Genomic DNA, 22,077 nt, shown 5'->3' with positions numbered 1-22,077 from the left:
GAAGTGCCTTCCAAGAAATTGGCAATCATCTGCCAAGCAGTGAAAGCAATTTGAAAAAAGTGCTTTGAAAAGCAATCTCTCAATGGCCGTGGCTGAAGTTTTGCCAGTGTAATTAATCAAAGCCTTCCCAGCATGTCAGTTTTACTGAAGAAGCTCCTCCCACTGTGTACTTGCCTCAGTGACCCTGATGTGTTGCTCACAAGTTGGGAAACAGGATTCCTGGATAGAAAAAAGGATTCAGGGTCAAAACAGCTCACAGTTGGTTTTCTAACAACCTCAACCACTTGTTAAATACTTACCTGATAGATAAGAACAGAAGAACATAAGAATCGAGCCTGCTCCACCATTCAATATGATCATGGCTGATTTTGGGCTTCAATTCCATTTTCCCGCCTGTCCCCATATCCCTTAATTCCTCAAGAGACCAAAAATCTGACTATCCCAGCCTTAAATGTTAGGAGTCAACTACAATGCTGTGGGTTTGGAGTCACATGTAGGCCAAAGTAATCACAGCAGATTTCCTCCTCTAAAGGGCATTAGTGAACCAGATGGGGTTTTATGATAATTGACAATGGTTCTATGGCCATCATTACTGGCTAGCTTTTAATTGCAGATTTTAATTAATTGAATTGAAATTCCACCAGCTGCCATGGTGGGATTTGAAACCATGTGCCCAAAGCCTTAGTCTTGGCCTCTGGATTACTAGTCCAGTGACATTACCAATGCACTACCTACCTTCACCTCCACTGGTGTTTTAAATTCCACCAGCAGATCACTCAGTGGCTGTCGGATATACACACAGACCTGCATACCATCGCTTTAGACGTGAGCTCTCTGCAGCAGTGCCAGGCTTGAGGAGGAGTAAGTGCTTGGACTTCCCTCCAGGTGCATCTCCATCTCAAGTAGGTGGATTGTCTGTTCGATTATGTCCTGGGTGGACCTGTGGCAGGGATATACTGTTCCTCAGCTTTAGTATGATGGTGCACTGGTAGTCAAAGAGGAGAGGCAGCCTGCTGCATCTGGGGGCTCCACTCAAGGCACTCTGAGGGTGGCCAGGTGGTTCTCACTGATCTGACTGCCTCCAGTACCTGCAGCCCCAGAGGATAATATGCAGGAGATCCTCAAGCCTCCAGGCTTTGGGCAGCCAGAGGACGGCTGCCAAGGTCATCTGGGGTGATAGGGCATCATGATCAGCAGCTTGCCTTCACCTCAGCTGCTGATGCCAGGGTCGCACCTCAGAGCACTAGGAAGTGCATTAGAAAAAGCACCTAGATGCATCAGGGTAAACCATGAATGTTATTAACTGGTCTTTGCGTATCATTAAATAGTGTTGGTGCATTTATTCCTGTGTCCTTTATTCATTAACTGTTGTCTTCTGATTGGCATTGTAAGCCTGTTTGTAGCTGCCGGTGAGGGGGGCAGATTCTGGCCATCTCAATGGATCAGACGCAAGGCTTGGATTGTTGGAGATGCTGGGCAATAAATAAGTACCAAGTGTGATGACAGATAGAGGTGACGTGGTCTGATAGTCACTTCCAGCAGGCCTGCTGCATAGACAATGAATTAAATTGTCATGATGCATTCCACAGTGCATCTCTCCAAGGCTCTTGCATCTGGTGCAGGAAGCTTATCCAACTGTCCTGCCTGCTCTGCTCCCTCCTCCACATCACCTCATCAGAAGATAAGTGAGTCTCCACCAAGTCACTGGATGCAAGGCCCCACTTCTCTGCTGTACTAAGCTGTGTAGAGCACAATTCTAGAAACCCTTGTTGGGACATATTACAGTACTCCTCCAGAATGGTCGAGGCAAAGGAATCACATCTCAAGTAGGCAGGTTGTCTATTCGATAATGTCCTGGGTGGACCTGTGGCAGGGATTGTCCCTTGGCTTCAGTGTGAAACTCCTCACCAGCTTCAGCAGCCATGTCTTGAGAGGGTACCCACTGCCACTAACGGTCCATCCATAGAGGTGTGCGTGGAACAACTGCAGCACCTGGGAGTGCCAAAGCATGTGTCACGAGTGCTACCTGGGAAGTGGACACATCTGCAGGATGGGCTTTTGGTGGTCACATCTCAGTTGGATGTTTAAGTAGAAACCTTCTTGTTTAAGAAGGCTGCAGGTTGGTGGGAGGGAACTTTGATGTCTACATGGGCGCAACTAGTTACACCCTGGGCCTGTGGAAAGCCTGCAATGGCATCAAAGCCAACACTCTTCTCTGTCTAGCTATCAGGGTCAATGCAGTAGCAATGCTCCAGCTCACTTAAACAGGGCATTGGTCACCTCCTGAATGCAGTGGTGCGTGGTTGCCTGTGATATGTTGCACATGTCCTCCGTGGATCCCTGGAAGGAGTCAGATGTGCAGAAATTCAGTGCTGCAGTGACTTTCAGTCCTACTGGTACTAGGTACCCACACAGTCCTTTTGGTCACCCTGCAGCATCGCACAAGGGTTGGTTACGAACTCCTTCGACAGGCGCAGTCTTCCCTGGAACTGGTGCTCCAACATCTAGAGGCAGTCCATGCAACTCTAGACACGACCCATCTTTGGACTCACTTCTGCTGCCATTCCCAATGGTGTCCTTTTGCAGCCTGTCTAGCCACCAGCTTCACCACTTGCTGCTTCTGTGCAGGCATTGGTGCCTCTGGCATCTAGTCCACCCTCCCTCTTTACTGCTCCTCCACCGCTCTGGGTCCAGGAGGACTGGATGGATGAGTTCCATGTCTTGTGTATCACCTCCTTTACTCTCTGTTGCCCTTGAAGGGTATGTCCTACAGTTAACCCCAAGCCTTGCCAAAGCCATTCAGCTTTGTAGCTCTGCCCCTCAGCTTTAGTCCTCTGCTCCTCTGAGCTGCACCTTGGCTTTGACCCTCTGCCCCTTAGCTTTGCCTCTCTGCTCCTTGGAACCGCCACTCAGCTTTGCCTCTCTGCTCCGCTGAACTGCTCCTTAGCTTTGCAGCTTTAGCCCTCTGCTCCTGAGCTGCACCTTAGCTTTGCCCCTCTGCTTCTTTGAACTGCCCCTCAGCTTTACCCCTCTGAACAGTCCCTCAGCTTTGCAGCAGCCAGGGCTACTCTGTTTCTCTGAATTGCACTTCAGCTTTGCCCCTCTGCTCCACTGAACTATTCCTCAGCTTTACCCCTCTCCTCTTTTGAGCTGTCCCTCAGCTTTAGCCCTCTGTTCTGCTGAGCTGCATCTCAGTTTTGAGCTTGCTGGCTTCCTCTCCCCTTTCTAAAGTTTCAACTCCAATGGAAGGTAGCTCCACAATGGCTGACCTCCCTGCAGAGTCTAAGCCTCACCTACATACAACCACCTTTGATTGATTTGGGATCTGTTGACCCGTAATTATCCTCCACTGTATGTTTAATTCAGAAGGTAACATTTAATTCCAGTCAGAGGCATGCAAATGTGACATAATTACTTTTTTTTAATCAAGCTCAATTACCTTCCCCAGCTTCCATGTGGCATTACTACCTCCCCACCATCCATGTAACTTGGCCCAGTTCCTGGTATTGAACCTCTCACATTATTCTACGGAAACCCCACCACCAACAGCCTGCACCCTCCCCCACCAAGTTGCCTGGTAATCTCTAGTTAAGTCCAGATCCAACTCGCACACTGGCTCATGGGGCTGCTTTAAATTCTGCCTTGTATCTTATTTGTTCATTGTACCTACATCTTCCATCCCCCTTGATTCAAATTCAAAACCTTTATTCGAGTCAGGAAATCCCTTAATTACCATTCCTCACCCTACCCTGCAACCTCCTGTGCTCTAGCTCTATTTCCAAGACTGTGTCCTATGGTCCTTCATTTCCAATGTTCCTCACTTGGCTGGCAGAGCTTCCAGCTGTTTATATCAACTCTCTGGAGCCCCCTCCCTAAATAGCTCTGCTTTGCCACTTCTCATCCAGTTACGAAAAGCCTCCTCAAAATCTATCATTGACCTTCTTTGCCATTTTATTCTAATTGTCCTACTGCTTGCCCTGATATGTAAAATATTTACCATATTAAATCTGCAAGTTGTTTTTACATGATTTACAAACAATTACCAAGTTTTCATATTGACACCCTTACTTTTGCCAAATGCAAAGAAAGCAATGTTACATTAAGATTGTTCTCAAGAGACCAAAGTACACCGGAAACAGCTATAGCAACTGCACTAAACACATATACCATAATACTCAAGTTCACATACTGTACATTTCTCATTATTGTGAAAGTTTAAAGGCCTTTGGTTAATCTCTAGTTAAGTCCAGATCCAACTCGCACACTGGCTCATTGTTTACACAATTCTCAACACAAACAATGAACAAGGCATGAATGAAGCTTCTGTGCAACATTTTGAGACAACACTAGCTGATCACTCATGCTGTTGCACACAGGGAATCAAGACCAAGTGTATTTAGTGCACCCAAGTACAAAGCAATCTCTATTTAACATCTACAATTGTCTTCAGGCAAAGAACAGATGTAATTCAATTCCTATATCAATAGATTTAACAAAGTAACAGAACTAGAGAAAAGCATAAAGTAAACCAGAGTTGTAATATTTCTAACTCAATTGATTAAATTTACTATTACAAATTTAAGTGGATTCTTTAATAATTCCTTTAAATTATTTAATAGATACCTGTACCATAAAGTACGGCAGTTGCTCATGTACTTCCATTGTTCAATTAGGAATAATCCATGTGAACGATGCAGATCAACACATTCAAAATTCATGCAATTAGATCTTTCAATTGAATTTTATTTTCAATCCAAGGAATACCATGGACTATAATACTCAATTTCAGAAGTTTTGTTTTTAAACCCAAGTACAAAGTTATTTCTATTTAACATCTACAATTATCATAGATCTGCAAATAAATTGAAAGCTATCACTAATACGCAGCAAAGAATCAATTTCCACTGTGGAAAAAGTGGAGGAGGTCTGTGTTTTCAATCAAATTCAGATTGTGCACTCGAGTACAGAAGTTACTGTATCATACATATGTCACATAATGGCATTAATTTCCTTAACTATAGGAAAATCTTTTCCTCAAGAACAGGTTCTTTGTTTCCTAAGACATCAAAGAATGTTGCTTCAAGTATATCTGCTCTGGATAAGTGTCTACATGTAAAATTATAAAACAGTGCAAATAACTAAGCCAGGGTGACTATTTGCTCTACTTTTTTCTGAAACAATGGTTTTAGAAATATCCATTTTATGCTCACCCTTTTCAAATGACTGTATTTACATATTATTATCAGCATTTCATTATACATTGCTGAAACTTGCTGAATATCAGCAGAACAATCCTGTGACAGTGGCATGGCTTAGCTGCAATTACGTAAGTACATTTTATTTCAGCGAATGCATGAAATTATCCAAGTTATATTCTGTGTCGTATTGTTGCTGATCCCAAAGTTCTCCAAGGTTCTCCAAGATTGCTTTTACAGACGGTTTCTCAGTGGAACTAGATCCCTTATCTTCCTGACCATCCTTTAAAAAAAATAAAAAAGGTATAATGAAAAGTGAAGATACTTTGTCAAATCAAAAAGCAACTCAATCATTAGCAACAATCAGTAAGTAGCCCAATTCTTAAGTCAAATGGCAATAGATCAGGATTTCCTCAATTATAGCATAAAACAGTTTTAACTTCAGGGAGTGTTGTTGACTGCAGACACAGTCTCCTATCGAGGGGGCTTACACTTATGTGTTCTGTTCTTTGGATGCCCTGCGCTGCAAACTGAAGTAGTCATACGGACTCAAAACGTTAACTCTTTTTTCTTTGCAGATGTTGTCAGACCTGCTGAGTTTTTCCAGCATTTTCTGTTTTTATTTGAAATGTTCATGGGCTTTGGGTTCTGCCATTATATTGAATGCTTCCTTCTGTTTTCCTAAATGCACAAATCACTTTGTGCCTTGGTACCACACCGTTTCATAGAACAGCAATGAATCAGCATTGGAATCATAGAATGATTACAGCTGGAGAAGATGGACATTCAGCCCTTTTGATTCCAAGTTGGCTCTGCAAGAGCAAATTTGCTGGTGTCACTCTTCTGCCCATCGATCAGATCTATTTTGACTGTTTCAAAAAAGAGCTTGGTGACACGCCACCATTAATTCAGACCCTATGTATATTTAGAAATACATTTTCTTTCCTTTTTACTTGGTTTCTCGTTTCAATTTCCCAGCCCTGACCAGCATGTGTCACAACATACAACTGTGATGTGACATGATTTTCAATTCCCATCTGAAACAGCCTCACAGCCTCCAATGGATCTACAGTAAAGGTGGTACAGAGCATAGATCTCTGTAAGAACACTGCTCTCACAAGTCTCAAAAATAAAGGAGAAAATGCTATAAGGTCATGTTTATGTTGAAGACCTTCCCTTCATGACAGAAAAATATTAAAGCCAAGTAAAGCTCAAAATTTCTCATGATAAACCAATATCCTTTATCTAAATGTGAACTATTACTAAAAGATTTCCATTCCTGCCAATTTGGGGTCTAATGTAAATCATACTGGTTTACTGAACATCTCTATGGCTTTAATCCTTCTAGTCAGTCAACATTTAAGAAAAACTATTACTTTGGTTTGTTGAATATGGTGGTAAAATGTCAAAACACACAGAAAAAAATCAGTCTCAACTGTCATCATATATAGGTCCTGAGTATACCTCAGGAAGTTCTCTGCTGGTATTACGTAAGATTTGTAGAATCATCATCCAATTTCAATTCCTTCCTTATACCACATCATAAAAAATGGAAGGAAAGTCTAGATACTCTTTGTTTTGTTGCAGTTGCCAAAGGAAATGTAGACATTTTCCTTTTTTCTCACCCAAGGATTCTCCTCTACTTCAACCTTGTCCATTCCATTTCCTGCTCTCACCCCTTGCCTTCCCTGCCAGAATCTTAATAGTGTTCCCATTGTCCTTACCTTAAACCCCACACCAGCACCCACATTCAACAGATCATTCTTCACTATTTATGTTAATTCATGTGTCAAACCATTACCAAACACATTCGCTCCATTTAGCATTCCAAAGGGGCCATTCCCTCTGCAACATCCTGGTCCATCCATCAATCACCCCCAACACCCCCTCCCCTTCCCACGCAGGTGTAGAAGATGCAACACTTGCTCTTTGACCTCCTCCATTCCCACCATCCAGGGCCCCAAACACTTCTTCCAGGTAAAACAGCAACTCATCTCCAGTAGATCCATATTTTGTTCCTTTACCATTACTATCTCATTTTGCTTTGCAATCTGATCCCTTTTGTCATTTAATCTCTCCTGCCTTCCACCTAAACACAGACCTTCCCTTATGATATCCCCATCCCACTTTGTTCCCTACCTCTGTAATTGCTTCAAACCTGTTACAGTTTGAACTTTTACCCGGTTCTAATGAAAGGTCGTTAACCTGAAACATTAACTCGGTTTCTTTCTTCACAGATGCTGCCTGACTTGTTGAGCACTTCCAGCATTCCACAGTATTTTGCTTTTGTTTCAAAATTTTCCTACTTCACCTTGTCAAGAGTGAATAAATCCAGAAGCTGGTCTGTTCCCATGCTCTGGAAACTTGCATTCTCTTGGCTAATGACAGTATTTGCGATGCTCATTTTAAACTTCTGTAATCCCATGATCTTTTCTTCCAACGTTCCTCTTGTTATTAATCTATAAACATTAACAACTCGTTTCTGGAAGATAAAGAAAAAAATGTTTAAATTTTCAAAGTAATGACTTTTCACCCAGGATCCTGGGCTGCTAGAGTCTGCATCAAATTATCAAATTCCATGCTTGTATTTCTACTTGCTTTACACCCTCCTGCCACCCCACCCAACTCTGCTATTCAAAACTTCCATGTCTCGTAAATGTCTGATTTCTCTTATTTGTTTGATATTATTTCATGCTTCTATCACTTCAGCCATTAACAACCAATCCCCATTTTCCATTTAAGCACTTTTCTCATGGGCTGAATTTTGCCAACGGCGAGCAGGGGGCGGGACCCGCTCGCTGTCACATAAAATGACGCGGGATGAGATCAGAGGGAACCCCCTACGTCATACCTCGCCATTTAAACTTTCAGGAAGGCGGGCCTGCAGCAAAATGAGCCGTGGGCCCGCTGACCTCTCAATGGCCGATTGAGGCCATTGACAGGATCATTGAAACAATTAAAAGGGCCTGCCCGTCCAACCTTAAGGTTGGGGGGCAGGCCAGGAGCCCCGAAGGACAATAGAAAAAACATGAAACCTCATCCACCGGCGGGATGAGGTTTCATGTAGGGATTTAAAAAGTTTAATAAAGTTTTAGTGTAATTAATGAACATGTCCCATCTCACGTGATATTGTCACATGACGGGGACATATTAAGAGTTTTTTTTTTCTATTTTTAATGTTTTTAAACTGTCAGCGACCTCCCTGAGGCAGCACTTAGCCTCAGGGAGATGTGTGCTCTTTTGTACGCACGCGCGAAAGAGCGCACTCTCGCTTTTGGGGAATCACCCCCGCATAATGCTTCCCAGCGGACATCACGTTGGGCGTGCCTTAATTGGCCTGCCCACGCAAAATGGCGGCAGGGCCTGCTTCTCCAGTGGGGATTGGCTCCCCGCCTGCTGGAAATTGGGTTGGGCTCGCCCACCCGGAAGACAGAAAATTCTGCCTCGTGTGATACAACGTCTTTCCGCCCCATTCCTTTGTTATATTGCTTTTAAATGCTATTCATCTGCAATATCTTCCAAGATAGAAGGGTCTGAAATGTTAACTTGCTTATTCCCTGCACAGATACTGATTGACCTGAGTGTTTTGAGAGTTTTCCTTTTTTGTTTATGGACTCTTTTTTTGTCAATTTTACTCATATTCAGTGAAAAGTTGGTCAAGACAGGCCAAAGTCAGCATATTCAAGCAAACAGCTGTTACAACCAACAAATCACTTCCTCAGTCAGAATCAGCCAAGCATGTGACAATACTCATGTAGCAGAGTTAGGTAACACTAATAAAGCTTTGTAATAAAAATGTTATAGGTATCTGAAAATTAAATATAATAATTGTTCCCAATCTGCAATATTACTTCTGAAACTTCCTTGAGAATTATGCTTTAAATTATAAAAAAAAAGTTTAATATAGGGAACCTTGGTGGTAGTTGATTTGGCAGTAAGAAATAGAAAAAAACTTTTGCATTAAAAGCACTCTCCATTGTCACTAATGACTTCAGTTCCATTTATCTAGGCTGGATGTGGCTAGTAAAGCATTTATTGTCCATCCTCAAGTACCCTCAAGAAGGTGGTGGTGAGCTGCCACCTTGAACTGCTGCAGTCCATGTGGTGTACGTACACCCACAGTGTTGTTAGGTAGGGAGTTCCAGGATTTTGACCCAGCGACAGTGAAGGAATGACATTTCACAAATATAAGATTAATTTTTCAGGTTCAGTAGGAGTGTTTAGCAGTAATTATGAAGGTTTGAGGTTAAAAACCCATCTCCACCTCATTCAACAGGGCAAAACCCTTGCGATAGTTACAGAGTGAGATTAATAATGTGGAAGTAGGAGTTCTTGTCAATTCATTAGCAAGAGCGTACACTCACTCAGAGCAACTTCTGGATTTCCATGTTATTCTGGGCTTGTCTAAACTCCTTAAGTTGCTGTCAATTTCAGTGAAGCAAAAACAGAAAGTACTGACAGTTTTGCCACATGGCCACAGCAAAATCTGAGCCTTTTTATTCCTTCATGGGAAGTGAACATCACTGATAAGGCCAGCATTTGTTGCCCATCCCTAAATGCTCTTAAACTGAGTAGCTCCCAAGGCCTTTTCAGAGGACAGTTCAAAGTCAACCACATTGTGTGGATCTGGAGTCACATGTTGGCCAGACCAGGCAAGGATGGCAGATTTCCTTCCCCAAAGGACATTAGTGAATCAGATAGGTTTTTATGACAATTGATGACAATTTCATGGCCACCATTATTTGGACCATCTTTCAATTTCTGACTTATAAAAAAAAAAGTAATTACATTTGATTTGAACTCTTGATCCCAGAGCATTAGCCTGGGCCTCTGGAATACTAGGCCAGTGACATTACCACTACGCCACCATCTCCCTCACAGATACTGCACTTTTAGGTAACAAAAGAAAGTAGCATCCAATTAAATGTCTGCACTGTTTCAAGCAATTACACTGTCAAATAATCTGATCACCTTCAATGCTTTATAATACAACCTAATGGCTTTAAAATAAAGAGCACATTACCTGTCCAATACGATGAGCCCGATCCATTGCTTGCAGGTCACGCATTGGGTTCCAATCATGTTCTACAAACACTACCGTATCTGCTCCAGTGAGATTAAGACCTAGCCCACCCACGTGGGTGGTTAACAGCAGGACATCTATAGAAGGGTCATTATTAAACCTAACAAAATACAAATATATTAGTGTTTAATTAATATAAATGTATATGATTCAACAAGGCGTACTTCATGCTATATTCACATTCTGTGATTAAAATATTTTGTTCAGAAGTAAAATCTTATTAAGTACACACAAGCTATTGGTTGACCGTTGTTATATAATTCAAGGAATTTTTTCCCTTTCCTCCAAGTTTTTAATATATTTAGATTGGTTGTTGTGTTATGGATTTGCTGAAAAACAGGCTTTTTTTTTGAAAGCTTTTTGTCTTGCACTCATCAGGACAATTTGCAAGAAAATACCAATGTCAGGGGAAAGAACATATTTATACTTTATGAGAAGAGAGTGTTGATTGTTGCAAGTGAACAACTGGTGCTTTCTCCATGGCAATCCCTCTACCAGAGTCCACTTGCTAACCTCTCAGCACACTCCTCCAAAGTATAAACATGTTGTTTCCCCTGACATTGGTTATTTTCTTGCGAATTGTCTTGATGAGTGCAAGACAAAAAGCTTTAACAAAAAAACCTTTTCAGCAATTCTCAAGTTCTGTACTACCAAACAACTGCCTATAAGTTAGTGTGAATTTGATAGTTTTAGGCTCAGTGATAGTGTACTGTTTTTCTGCCAGTCAAAGGAGTTCAGAAGTGCATGGTGGGCAACCCATGTAATCTCTAGAAATAACATACTTTTGTCCATTACCTGCAAAAGATATAGCTCAGAAGTATAGAGGGGGGGGGGGTGCCCATTCTAGATAACTCAATTCTAGCAGGTTGCTAGATGCGAATAGCGAACTGTACTAGAAGCTATTGGTTTCTCTGCAGTATTCCTCAGTCAGCAGTCCTTTGGTATAAAAGTAGCCATTCTTTATGCATGAGACCTGACAGTATCATATCTTTCAACCAGAGAGGGTAGTTCAGTTCCTGCTCACTCACTGTCCATATGGGAGCCACATGATAGGAGTGGGAATCCTTGCTGATCTTTCTCTTTCTTTATCCAGAAAGAAAAAGCTATCATGGCCAGGTCAACAAAGTACAGGGATGAACACTGGAAATGTTTGGTCTATGTGGCTTATTGCAGGACATACTATAATTAACCACTAAGCCATTGGAGACCTTACACTAAGTATTATACAATGCATCTATCAGTTCTTGGACATCTTACTTACCTTGCTACAATGGAATGTCTCTGGCCTGCAGGCACACTGCCATCCAATCTTAAGTAAGTAATACTTGACATCTGAGGTTTAAGCAAATCATGTTCTACAATGTCCAACATGCTCTTCAGCTGACAGAAAATGAGAACTCTATGTTGAGCTACAACAGACTCAGTACCATTTTCTGAGGCTCCACTATTGCCAAGTCCACAGTCAAGCAGCAACTAGAAGAAGAACATAGTTTTTAAAAAATTTAGCGAGTGTAATTTCAAAAGAGCATGAATTCAAGGTGAGAAATTGGAAAAAAAGTAGAGTGCCATGTAATATGTTGAGGACTTAGAGCTCTAGCGTCTCCAACCTTTAGTTTTTCAAACTCATCTGCCATCATAAGACAAATTTCTTTGGTCCAGCTCCTTGGTTAGGTTTACATAGTTACATAAATTATGTAAAATTTACGACAGAGAAACAAACCATTCAGCTAAAGAAGTCCTATGCCACTCTTTATGTTCCACGTGATATGTAGATGCTCAGCAATGCATTATGCGATGAGTACTAGCCGAATGAAATCTTTGTGCCCCATCATTAACATTGTTACGGAGTTGGGAATAGACATTGTCCAGCTTCACCCTTGCCTCAGCTCATATGCTGCAGTTAACTCGCATCCATGCCTTCTACCTCGACTATTGCAACGCTTCTGGCTGGCCTCCCACATTCCACTCTCTATAAACAAAGTCATTCAAAACTCTGCTGTTGATGTCCTTACCAGCATCAAGTTCCACTTGCCCATCATCGCCTACATTGGCTCCTTGTCAGGAAATGCCTTGATTTTAAAATTCTTATCCTTGTCTGCAAATTTCTCCGTGGCCTCATCTCTCCCTATCCCTGTCAGCTCCTTCTGCTCAATATATCCCAATGTATCATATATCTGCACTCTTCCAATTCTGACCCTTTGAGCATTCCTGATTTTAAATGCTTCACCATTGGTGGCCATGCCTTCAGTTGCCTCCGCCCTAAGCTCTAGAAGTCCCTCCCCAGCTTTAGATAAACTTGCTGACAACATAAACTGGCAGGCTTAATGCTACTCAGAAAGAACCTGAATGATGCAGTTTCCTCAAGCACTTTAAAGCCTAGAAACAAAAATTATCAATTCAAATATGCGACCTTGTTTGTCTTTTACAATGATTGCTTACTGAATTAAAACATTGTCTCAGGGTATTGGCCAAACAAAATGGTCAGATAACATTTGCAGCAGACAATCCTGATCCTAGAACAAATTGTTTAGGTGGGGTAGGTTGCAGGAATGTAGCTTGAGGTGACAAGTAAAGGCAGACAAAGGTGAAAAATAATCAAATTTTTTCAAATCACTCCAGCAAATTTTGGCAATCATTTTAAACTTAGTGAGGCAATTTTACTCTGTGTGAGTATGTGCACATGTACATGAGTGCAAGCATGGGTGTGTGGGCGAGTGAGTGTGTGGATGAGCATAAATGAAATTAAAAGAGGAAAAAGATAAAATCCTGTGAGCAGCTCTTTGGTATACAGCTTTCAAAACTTTCTGCACATAAAAATGTTTGTGATATTTTAAAACTTGCTTAAAGGACGCTAGTGTAATATAACAGTTCTTCAAATAGGTCTAGATGAATAATCATCCCCAAGCACAATTTAACACAGTACCTGTTTTAAAGCAGAGAGTTTAGGAGCATGTTGAATATCATGAAGAGATGAATTTTGAGCAGCAAGCTGCTCTATAATATGCTGGAATTCTGGATGTTGTGAAGTCAGTACCAAGGCTGGATGATTGCAGAGCTTCCTCAAGTACTGCAAGGCCTGGAAATAAAGTATCAATTCAAATATGCTATCTGGTTTGCTCTTTACTATGATTGCTTACAGAATCAAAAAGTTGCATGAGTATTTATGTAGTCATTTGCCTTCTACATTGATAATTTCTCTAAAATTTTATTCACAGCCAATATTTTCTGTGCTTGCAGGATGGTAACACCACATTTATAGCTAATTTTAAGCTGCAAAGTACATATGTATACTTTACATAATACTTTCCTTTCAGTCCTCTTAAAGCTGAGTGACAACATGACACTATATTCAGTTTGCTTTCCCACATCGCTATCTTAAGCCTCAGTTAATAGGCTTTCTGCCTCATTTCCCTTCCTCAGCATAAACTATTTCACTAGTGAGCTGGGCTGCTGGCCATTTGGTTTTTGAAAGATTTCGTGTTGTTATAATGTGTAGCTAACCTAGAAGGGTAGGAGCAACAGGCAGAAGACTTGATAGCAGGGGTGGAATGACAGAGGTGATGGAATAAGGAAAGACGGCAGGAAGGGAAGAAGAGCATGAAGGGACAAGGGCATATAGGACAGAAAATGCTATAAGATAGTGTAAGAGAGATAAACATAAACAGGCTATAATGACTACACCCCTGTTGCAGTTCTTGAATTATATTCAACTTCAAAAAGTATATCAAGTTGAAGAGCAAAATGTGCCTTTTCCAATCCTAATTTGAGTCTTTCAAAAGACAAAAACTCAATTTCAAAAGCAAGTAAAACATCGTGTTTTATTGATAATTAGAAAACGTAAATAATCTGAGAGAGAATGAGAAAGGGAGCATTAGGGAGGTAAACTTAGAGTGCAAGAAAGTGCAAGCAAGACAATAAGAGCGCACAAGACAGGTACAGTGATGCAGTCTCTATCCTCTGTATCAATGTTGGTGGAGTTTATTTAGAACAAAATACAGCACCTAGTTTCCTAATTTGCATGGCCTCATAATGCAGTGCTCAACTTCACCAGAATGCATCTCTTCTCCATTATTATCAGCAAGCATTAATATATAAAAATGTTCTTAGGGGCAGAATTTTGCCCTTGGCGGAGGTGCTTGGTGGGGAGGTCGGGAAGCCGACCGTTGCCCACGATTGATCCTGAGCCGCAATTTTATGCAGGTGGGCCAATTAAGGCCCGCCCAGCGTGGAATGTGAGCAGCTGATCATCTGACATCAACGTACTTTATTTCACACATGCGCATATGACAAAGGGTAAAATTCTGCCCTAGGTGTTTTTCAGTTGCATAAGGAAACAGATAGAATGCGAGTAGGGGGGTTGACTCAAAGGTTGGTTGAAGAGTTGACTTTAAGAGGGTCTTAAGAGGCAGAAAGGAAGGAAGGGAGGCACGGAGGTTTAAGGAGTGAAATAGGCATAAGCAGCTGACAGCATGGTTGGCAAAGGTGAAGCAATGCACAAGAGGCTGGATTCAAAGGAATAGTGAGTTTGGGAGGAAAAGATTTGAATGCTGAAGGGGGTTAGAAGATACGGAGGATCAAGATGGTTTTAAATATGAACATTTTAAACCTGACGGATTGGCTGAGTATCAGCTAATGTAGGCCAATCATAGAGCACAGGTGATGTCAGCAGGACAGTGTGGAATAGGGTGCAGCAGAGATTTTGTTGAGCTCTTATTTACAGACAGTGGGGGATGAGAGGCCAGCTAATAACGCATTGGAATAGCTGAGATGATAAAGGCATGGATGAGGTTGTTTGCAGCTAATGAGCAGAGAGAGGGATGGAGACGGCCGATGCAATAGAGGTAGAAGTAGGTGGTATTTCTAATGAGAAGGGATGGAATCAGAATCTCAGCTTGGAGACGAATAGGGTGCTGAGGTAGTGCATAGTCTGATTCACCTCGAGACAGAGGTCAGTGAGTGGCATGTGCCTATATCTCATGAACAAAAAATAAAGGAGGAAAATAACTGAAAATGTATTTAAATTAGTTAAATGTAACTTGTTGTTGATTTGGCCTCACTTCTAGGAGGTTGCTGATCCGCCTTGAACAGGTGAACACTTCTGGTCTCAGTCTGTGGGTATGTTCTTGTCAAGGAACAAAACTAAACCTAGTCAAACATTTCGGGCCTCATGTTTCACCCTATCACACCCCTTTCACCAAACTGCTCCACACCTTGATATCTGTTCAATATTCTGCTTCCCTCTATGTGATCCTTTTCTTACCTTGCATCCAAGTCTGTCCATGAGCAAAGACACACAAGATCCATTTGTTATTAAAAATTAAATAATGAAATTCAAATGATTCAATGCAAATCAATGGAATCACAATGCAGGAACAGAATACTGTAAATTGCTAAGATTTTTTTTGGAGACAAAGGCTTTCATTTGTGTTGACAAACCTTACACAAGCATCTATTACTTCCATCAGTATTTTAATAATCCAGAATTGATCCAAAGTAAATAGCAAGCTAAATATAACTCTTGCAGAACTAGAATATCTGAGCATTAGCCTCAAGTACAGTTCTGTTTTGGGAGAATCAAGAAACTTATTTACCTGAAATACATGTCCAGTAGCCTTCAATTTAGGTTTTTCATTTTCTTCTGAGAGGGTACCTGTAGATATTGTTTCTTCAACATCACACTTAGCACGAGATTTGGCAAAATCTTCATACAGCTGTACCTATAAATAAAATAAAAGAACATGGTGTCAAAGTGAACATGAAGTAACAAGGAATAAGAAAGTATTATTTGCCCAACAAACATTTATTCTATAGAATATTCTCCATTTTAGTATGGTCATTTCAAGAATTGCTATTTATAAAATGATTGATAGTCTTAAATTATTTATAGTCCTAAATTTTATCACCATGATTCCCAAACAATTTTCCTGGAATTCTTAAGCTTAAAAAAATGAAACTCAGGTCATAATTAAATCGATTAAAAATAATTAAGTGTCTTATTGGACCATTTTTCATGAGATATGTGATATGACAACATACCTGTAAAGCACTGAGATTACAGTAATAGTCTTGAATAATCTTGGGTGGAAGATCCTGAAGAACATCTTCTTTCATTCTACGTAGCAGGAATGGGAGCACTTGTCGATGTAATGCTTCCATTGCAAGAACACCTATGGCACGTGTATTGCATAATGGATAATGTTTACTCTGAATTGCTGATTAACTAATGCAAAACTGAAATCTCATCACACCAAATTACTCTTTAATACATTAATTAGCATCTTTTCAATCAAAAAGATTGATGCACAATTGCAGGCTCATTCCACAACAGTTTGAATAAGATGGAATTAATAAAATTACAAAATATCAACCAAAGCAATCTACTTAATGGACAAGATTTAAAATGAAGTAAAATACTCTTATACTTATCACTTCATTATTTTTACATACTTGTTTTAAAAAAGAATGCCAATTTATCTGAACATTACATTTAAATGTACCATTTTGTCATAAAAAAAATTCAAAATACTTCATTGGTGCAACTCCTACTCTTCCCACACCTCATTTGCAAGAGTCATATAAGCACCAGGCAATGGTGTGCCCATCAGATCTGATTTCATACCTCATTATTCAGAAAACAAGTCCAGAACATGGCAGGACCTGATTACACCTATGCAGCCTACCTAGATTAAAAATAGCAGGCCAATTAACAAGAGCAACCTGGTACAAGGATTGCACTCAGAAATATAGGCCAGAATTTTTAGCTTGGTGGGTGGGCATGCGCCCAACCCGATCAAGCGTGAAATGACGTCAGCTGAACATGCTGATGTCAATGCTCAGTCATGTGATAGTTCAGTCGAAGGGCGCATGCCAGAGCTGGCAGCGCGCCTGCCAACAATTAAAAGGCCTATTAAGGCCATTAAGTTATCAACTGTCCTTAATTTTTCACTGCCCATTCAACCTAATGGTTGACGGGTAGGCAAATAGTCCAAGTGACCTTTGCATTTTTTTGGAAACCTCATCCACGGGCGGGATGAGATCTACAAAAGCAAATACAAATGAAATAACAACTTTAATTTTTAATTAAAAACATGTCCCTGCTCATGTGACAGGGTCACATGAGGGGATGTTTTATAAAATTTTTCTGATGTTTAATAATTTTTTCAATATACTCTTCATCTCTGAGGCAGCTCTGTGCCTCAGCGAGATTATTCAGCGCTCTCTCATGCACACGCGTGAAGTTTGTGCTCGGCCGGCTAGCACTCCCCCCACCCCCTTGCACAGGCGCTGATCCCGCATGCCAAGGGCAAAATTCTTCCGATAAACTTTTAAAACCAAAAATAAAATTGCTTTGTTAACTTTTTTCAAATTACAGGAACAACATTTTTTTGTGTAACATGAAAGGTGAATCACTTTATGGGATTTCAAGTACAGTAACATTCAAAATATCATGATACAGAAGATGGTTTTGTGCACTTCTTGCTGCATAGTTGAATTTAGATACAAACTGTTAGTTAATTCCTTGACAGGACAATTACTAGCTACTTTTCTTTGTCATGAAGAGTGAAGAGTTTAATGCTCCTTTTAAACAAAAATTACTGAAGAACTGGGCAGCACTATGCACTATAATAATGATAATAATAATGATGAAGCAGTATTAGTGCCTCCAGTGACACAATATCATTCCAACCTTCTGGGGATAAACAACTAACTCCAGCAATGATCTGAACTAATATGATACATACAAATCTTCCATAGTCAGCAAGGACAGTCCATTCCAGAAAATTAACATATTAGCAATGGAGACTTAGAAAATTGTACATGTATGAAGCTTATTTCTTCATTATTCATTTACAGGAATAGTTCAAAGGATGAGGGAATACAATTACACAGATGGACTGGAGAAGCTGGAGATGTTCACTTTAGAGCCAGAGTCATTTATGGCACAGAAGGAGGTCATTCAGCCCACTGAGTCCATGCTGGCTCCCCACAGAGCAATCTAGTCAACCCCACACCCCCATTCTATTTTAGAGCACAGAAGACCAAGAGGACATCTGATATAGGTGTTTAAAATCATGAAGGGCTTAGATAGAGTAGATAAAGAGAAACTGCTTCCAATGGTTGAAGGCCAGGTAGCCAGGAGGGTGATTGATTGGTAAAAGAGTCAGAGGTGACACAAGTGGTTAGGATTTGGAATGCATTGTCTGATAGGGTGATGAAAATATATGAATACATATTCAAGAGTAGCCATCACATGGGAATTGGGTAAATATTTGAAGGAAAAGACGGAGAATGGGGGAAATTGCAAAAAGGATAAGAATTACAGCCTAAAATTGTATTTAAGTGTTTACTCCACAAGTTTAGAGTTAATATTACTCATTAATGCTTTAGTGTCTCAATGTCATCTGGAAACTTCCAAAAACATTTAACCTAGCAATTTAGAAATTGCATAGAATCTGCTAGCATTCCAAGGATTAAAAACATGGAAGGTAACTTGCCAAAGGAATTTTCTTGTCTAAAGTAAGTGTATTGTCATATTTTACCCAATATCTGAGCTACCAGAAGATAATACAGCAAATTACCCAAAAAGATCCTGCATGGTAATACTGCATTTTGATAAATGAGTAACAAAATCATAGGGGAGAACTTTCTCCCTGTCAGGCAGGCTGGTTGGGAGCAAGGCCGATCGCTGCTTGCGATCGGCTCCGTGCCACCATTTTACGTGAGTGGGCCAATTAAGGCCCACCCAGCATGACACGTGGCCGGTAGCGCTCAGCGCTACTTGTGCGGGTGGGGAGAAGAGGGAGAGTCGGAGCCTGCACGAAAGAGCGCAGAAGTCTCCCTGAGGTATGGAGCTGCCTCAGGAGATCAAGTACATATTGAGATTTTTCAATAAAGAAACATAAAAATTATTTACACATGTCCCATCATGCCCAGGTGCATGTTTATTAAATGTGAAAAATGTATTTATTTATTTAATAAAACCTTCAAGAAACCTCATCCTGCCTGTGGATGAGGTTTCCTGAAAAACGCGAAGGCTGCTTGGGCTCTTCGCCTGCCTGCCAGTCTTAAGGTTGGGCGGGCAGCACTGATAATTATGTTAGTTGGTTTCTTAACGACCTTAACAGGCCTTTGACACTTCGGTGGACGTGCAGCTGCCTCTAGCGTGTGCCCGCTGAATGAAAGATCTGAATGACGCACAGTGGCGTTGGGAAGCACGTTCGACGTCACCGCGTGTCATTTTATGCATCGGCGTGCCAAGCTCGTCCCCACACGCTGACGTGAAAATTCTCCCCATAATCACAGAGTGATACAGCACAGGAGGACAACATTCAGCTCAGTGTCTTTGTTGGTGTCTGTTCTTTGGTACAGTTATCCAATTAATCTCAATTCCCTGCCCTTACCTCAAAACACTAAATTTTTCCCTTCAAGTATTTAATTCTCTTTTGAATGTTTCTATTGAATCTGCTTTCAGGCAGTGCATTTTAGATCACAAAATACCCAAACAAACCCTCTATCTGTACTTAAAATTACATAGAATCAGATGTGAATTATGCAATATTATGCAGCTAATTGGGTTCAAAATGTAACCTTACCTGCTTCCTGCTCCCTTGAAGAACTCCTAGCATCTCTGCTAGCTAATATTGGCTTTCCATAACGGGCTGCAAACTGCCGCTCAGTACCCAAAAATCCTGGCATCAGGAAGTCAAATAATGACCAAAGTTCCAAGACATTGTTCTGCATTGACACAAATTGATTTTCAAAATGAATATTCCATGTACTTATATAGAATTTTCAGCAGCTCAATTTTTCTTAAGCATTTACTTCCAATTTATTCAATAATTTAAAGAGACTAAATATCATATTCTAATTGATAAATGTGTTGTCCAGGCTTTTTTCTTTATTCTTTCATGGGATGCGGATATTGATGGCAAAGCCTAAATTTGTTGCTCATCCCTAATTTCCCTTGAACTGAACATTTCAGAGGGCAGTTAAGAGTCAACCATGTTTCTGTGGGTCTGGAGTCACATATAGGCCAGAGCGGCACATTTCCATCCCTAAAAGGACATTAGTGAATCAAATGGGTGTTTATGACAATCGATGATAGTTTCATGGTCGCCATTGCTGAGTTTAGCTTAATATTCCAGATTTATTAACTGAATTTAAATTTCACTAGCTGCTATGGTGGGATTTGAACCCATGACCCCAGAACATTAGCCTGGGCCTCTGGAATACTAGTTCAGTGACATTACCATTATGCCACCATCTTACCGCCTGAAATGTAATAGACATTTTATCCCAACAGGAATTAATTAGTTCTTTGGGATAGTCTAAAAAACAGCAGCTAGAAACGTTGAACCTTCAGTGATAACTATATTATTTTGTAGCAGAAGAAATTATCATGGGGAATGAGGGAAACGCAGAGGCACTGAACAAATATTTTGTGTCTGTCTTCACAGCAAAGACACGAGTTTCATACCAGAGATAGAAAGTAAACTAGGGACTAAAAAGAGCAGCAAAATTAAGGAAAATAATATCAGCAGAGAAGTATTATAGAAACTCAAGGGACTAAAATCCAATAAATCCTTGGGACCTGTTGGCCTACACTCAAGGCTCTAAAAGAGATAGCAGCAAAAGTAGTGGATGTGCTAGCTATGATTTTCCAAAATTTCTTAGATTCAGGAAAGGTCCCATTAGATTGGAAGTTGGCAAATGTCACACTGCTTTTCAAGAAAAGAGGGAGAGAAAAAACAGAGAACTACAGACCAGTTAGCCAAACATCAGGTGTTGGGAAAATGCTGGAATCTATTATTAAGGAAGTCTTAACAATGCACTTAGGAAAGCACAGTATGATTAGAACAAGTCAACACAATTTTACCAAAGAGAAATTCTGACTGACAAATTAGAGTTTTTTGAGGATGTAACTAGTAGAGTACGATAAAGGGGAACCAGCGGTACACCTGGATTTCCAAAAGACTTTCGATAAGGTGACACACAAAAGCTTAATAGGCAAGATAAGGGCTCATGGAGTTGGGGATAATATTTTAGCATGGATAGAGGATTGGTTAACAGAAAGAAAGTAGAGAATGGGCATTAATGGGGCTTTTTCCAAGTTGGCAGGCAGTGAATAGTGGACTGCTGCAAGGATCAATACTGGAGCCTCAGCTTCTTACAATCTATATTAGTGCCTTAGATAAAGCGACAGCAAGTAATGTATCAAAGTTTGATGATGACACCAAGCTAGGTGAGAAGGCTGCAAAGAGATATAGACAGGTTAAATGAGCGGCAGATGGTGTATAATATAAGGAATTATGAAGTTATTCACTTTGGTCATCAGAATAGAAAAGTAGAATATTTTTTAATAAGCGTGAAACTTGTAAGTGTTCATGTTCAAAGAGACTTGGGTATACCTGTGCAAGGAACACAGAAAGTTAGCATGTAGGTACAACAAGAAATTAGGAAGGCAAATGGTATGTTGGCCTTTATTGCAACGGGATTAACATAGAAAATAGAAACATAGAAAATAGGGGCAGGAGTAAGAATAAAGAAATGTTGCTACGATTGTACAGAGTTTTGGTGAGACCACCTCTGGAATAGCGTGTGTAGTTTTGTGCACTGGGGGTAGTACAACGAAGATTCACTAAATTGGGGGTTGTCCTATGGTGAGAAGTCAAGTAAATTGGGCTTACATTCTCTGGAACTTAGAAGAATGGGAGGTGATCTCATTGAAACCTACAAAATTCTGAAGGGGTTTGATAGAGTGGATGCTGAGAGATTGTTTCTGCTGGTCAGGGAGGCTAA

General features: G+C 40.6%; 1 protein-coding gene across 4 annotated transcripts in view; it reads right to left on the bottom strand.

Moving 5' to 3' along the window:
* Nucleotides 1–4,722: 4,722 nt before the first annotated feature.
* The window catches only part of btaf1 (BTAF1 RNA polymerase II, B-TFIID transcription factor-associated), a 116,645-nt gene continuing 99,290 nt past the window's right edge, over nt 4,723–22,077 (bottom strand). For all 4 annotated transcript variants that reach the window (XM_041209779.1, XM_041209781.1, XM_041209780.1 and 1 more), the window contains 8 exons: nt 19,872–20,013; nt 16,315–16,445; nt 15,870–15,995; nt 13,202–13,354; nt 11,540–11,751; nt 10,219–10,378; nt 7,507–7,677; nt 4,723–5,478 (listed from right to left, as the gene is read on the bottom strand). In XM_041209779.1, coding sequence (XP_041065713.1) covers nt 5,338–5,478; nt 7,507–7,677; nt 10,219–10,378; nt 11,540–11,751; nt 13,202–13,354; nt 15,870–15,995; nt 16,315–16,445; nt 19,872–20,013 — 1,236 coding nt within the window. In that variant the 3' untranslated portion in view covers nt 4,723–5,337. The remainder of the gene's footprint in view (nt 5,479–7,506; nt 7,678–10,218; nt 10,379–11,539; nt 11,752–13,201; nt 13,355–15,869; nt 15,996–16,314; nt 16,446–19,871; nt 20,014–22,077) is intronic.

Source organism: Carcharodon carcharias, chromosome 17 (genome assembly GCF_017639515.1).
Source record: "Carcharodon carcharias isolate sCarCar2 chromosome 17, sCarCar2.pri, whole genome shotgun sequence".
Lineage (NCBI taxonomy): Eukaryota > Metazoa > Chordata > Chondrichthyes > Lamniformes > Lamnidae > Carcharodon > Carcharodon carcharias.
The sequence above is the reverse complement of the archived record's forward strand: the minus strand, read 5'-3'. Positions and strand labels throughout refer to the sequence as shown.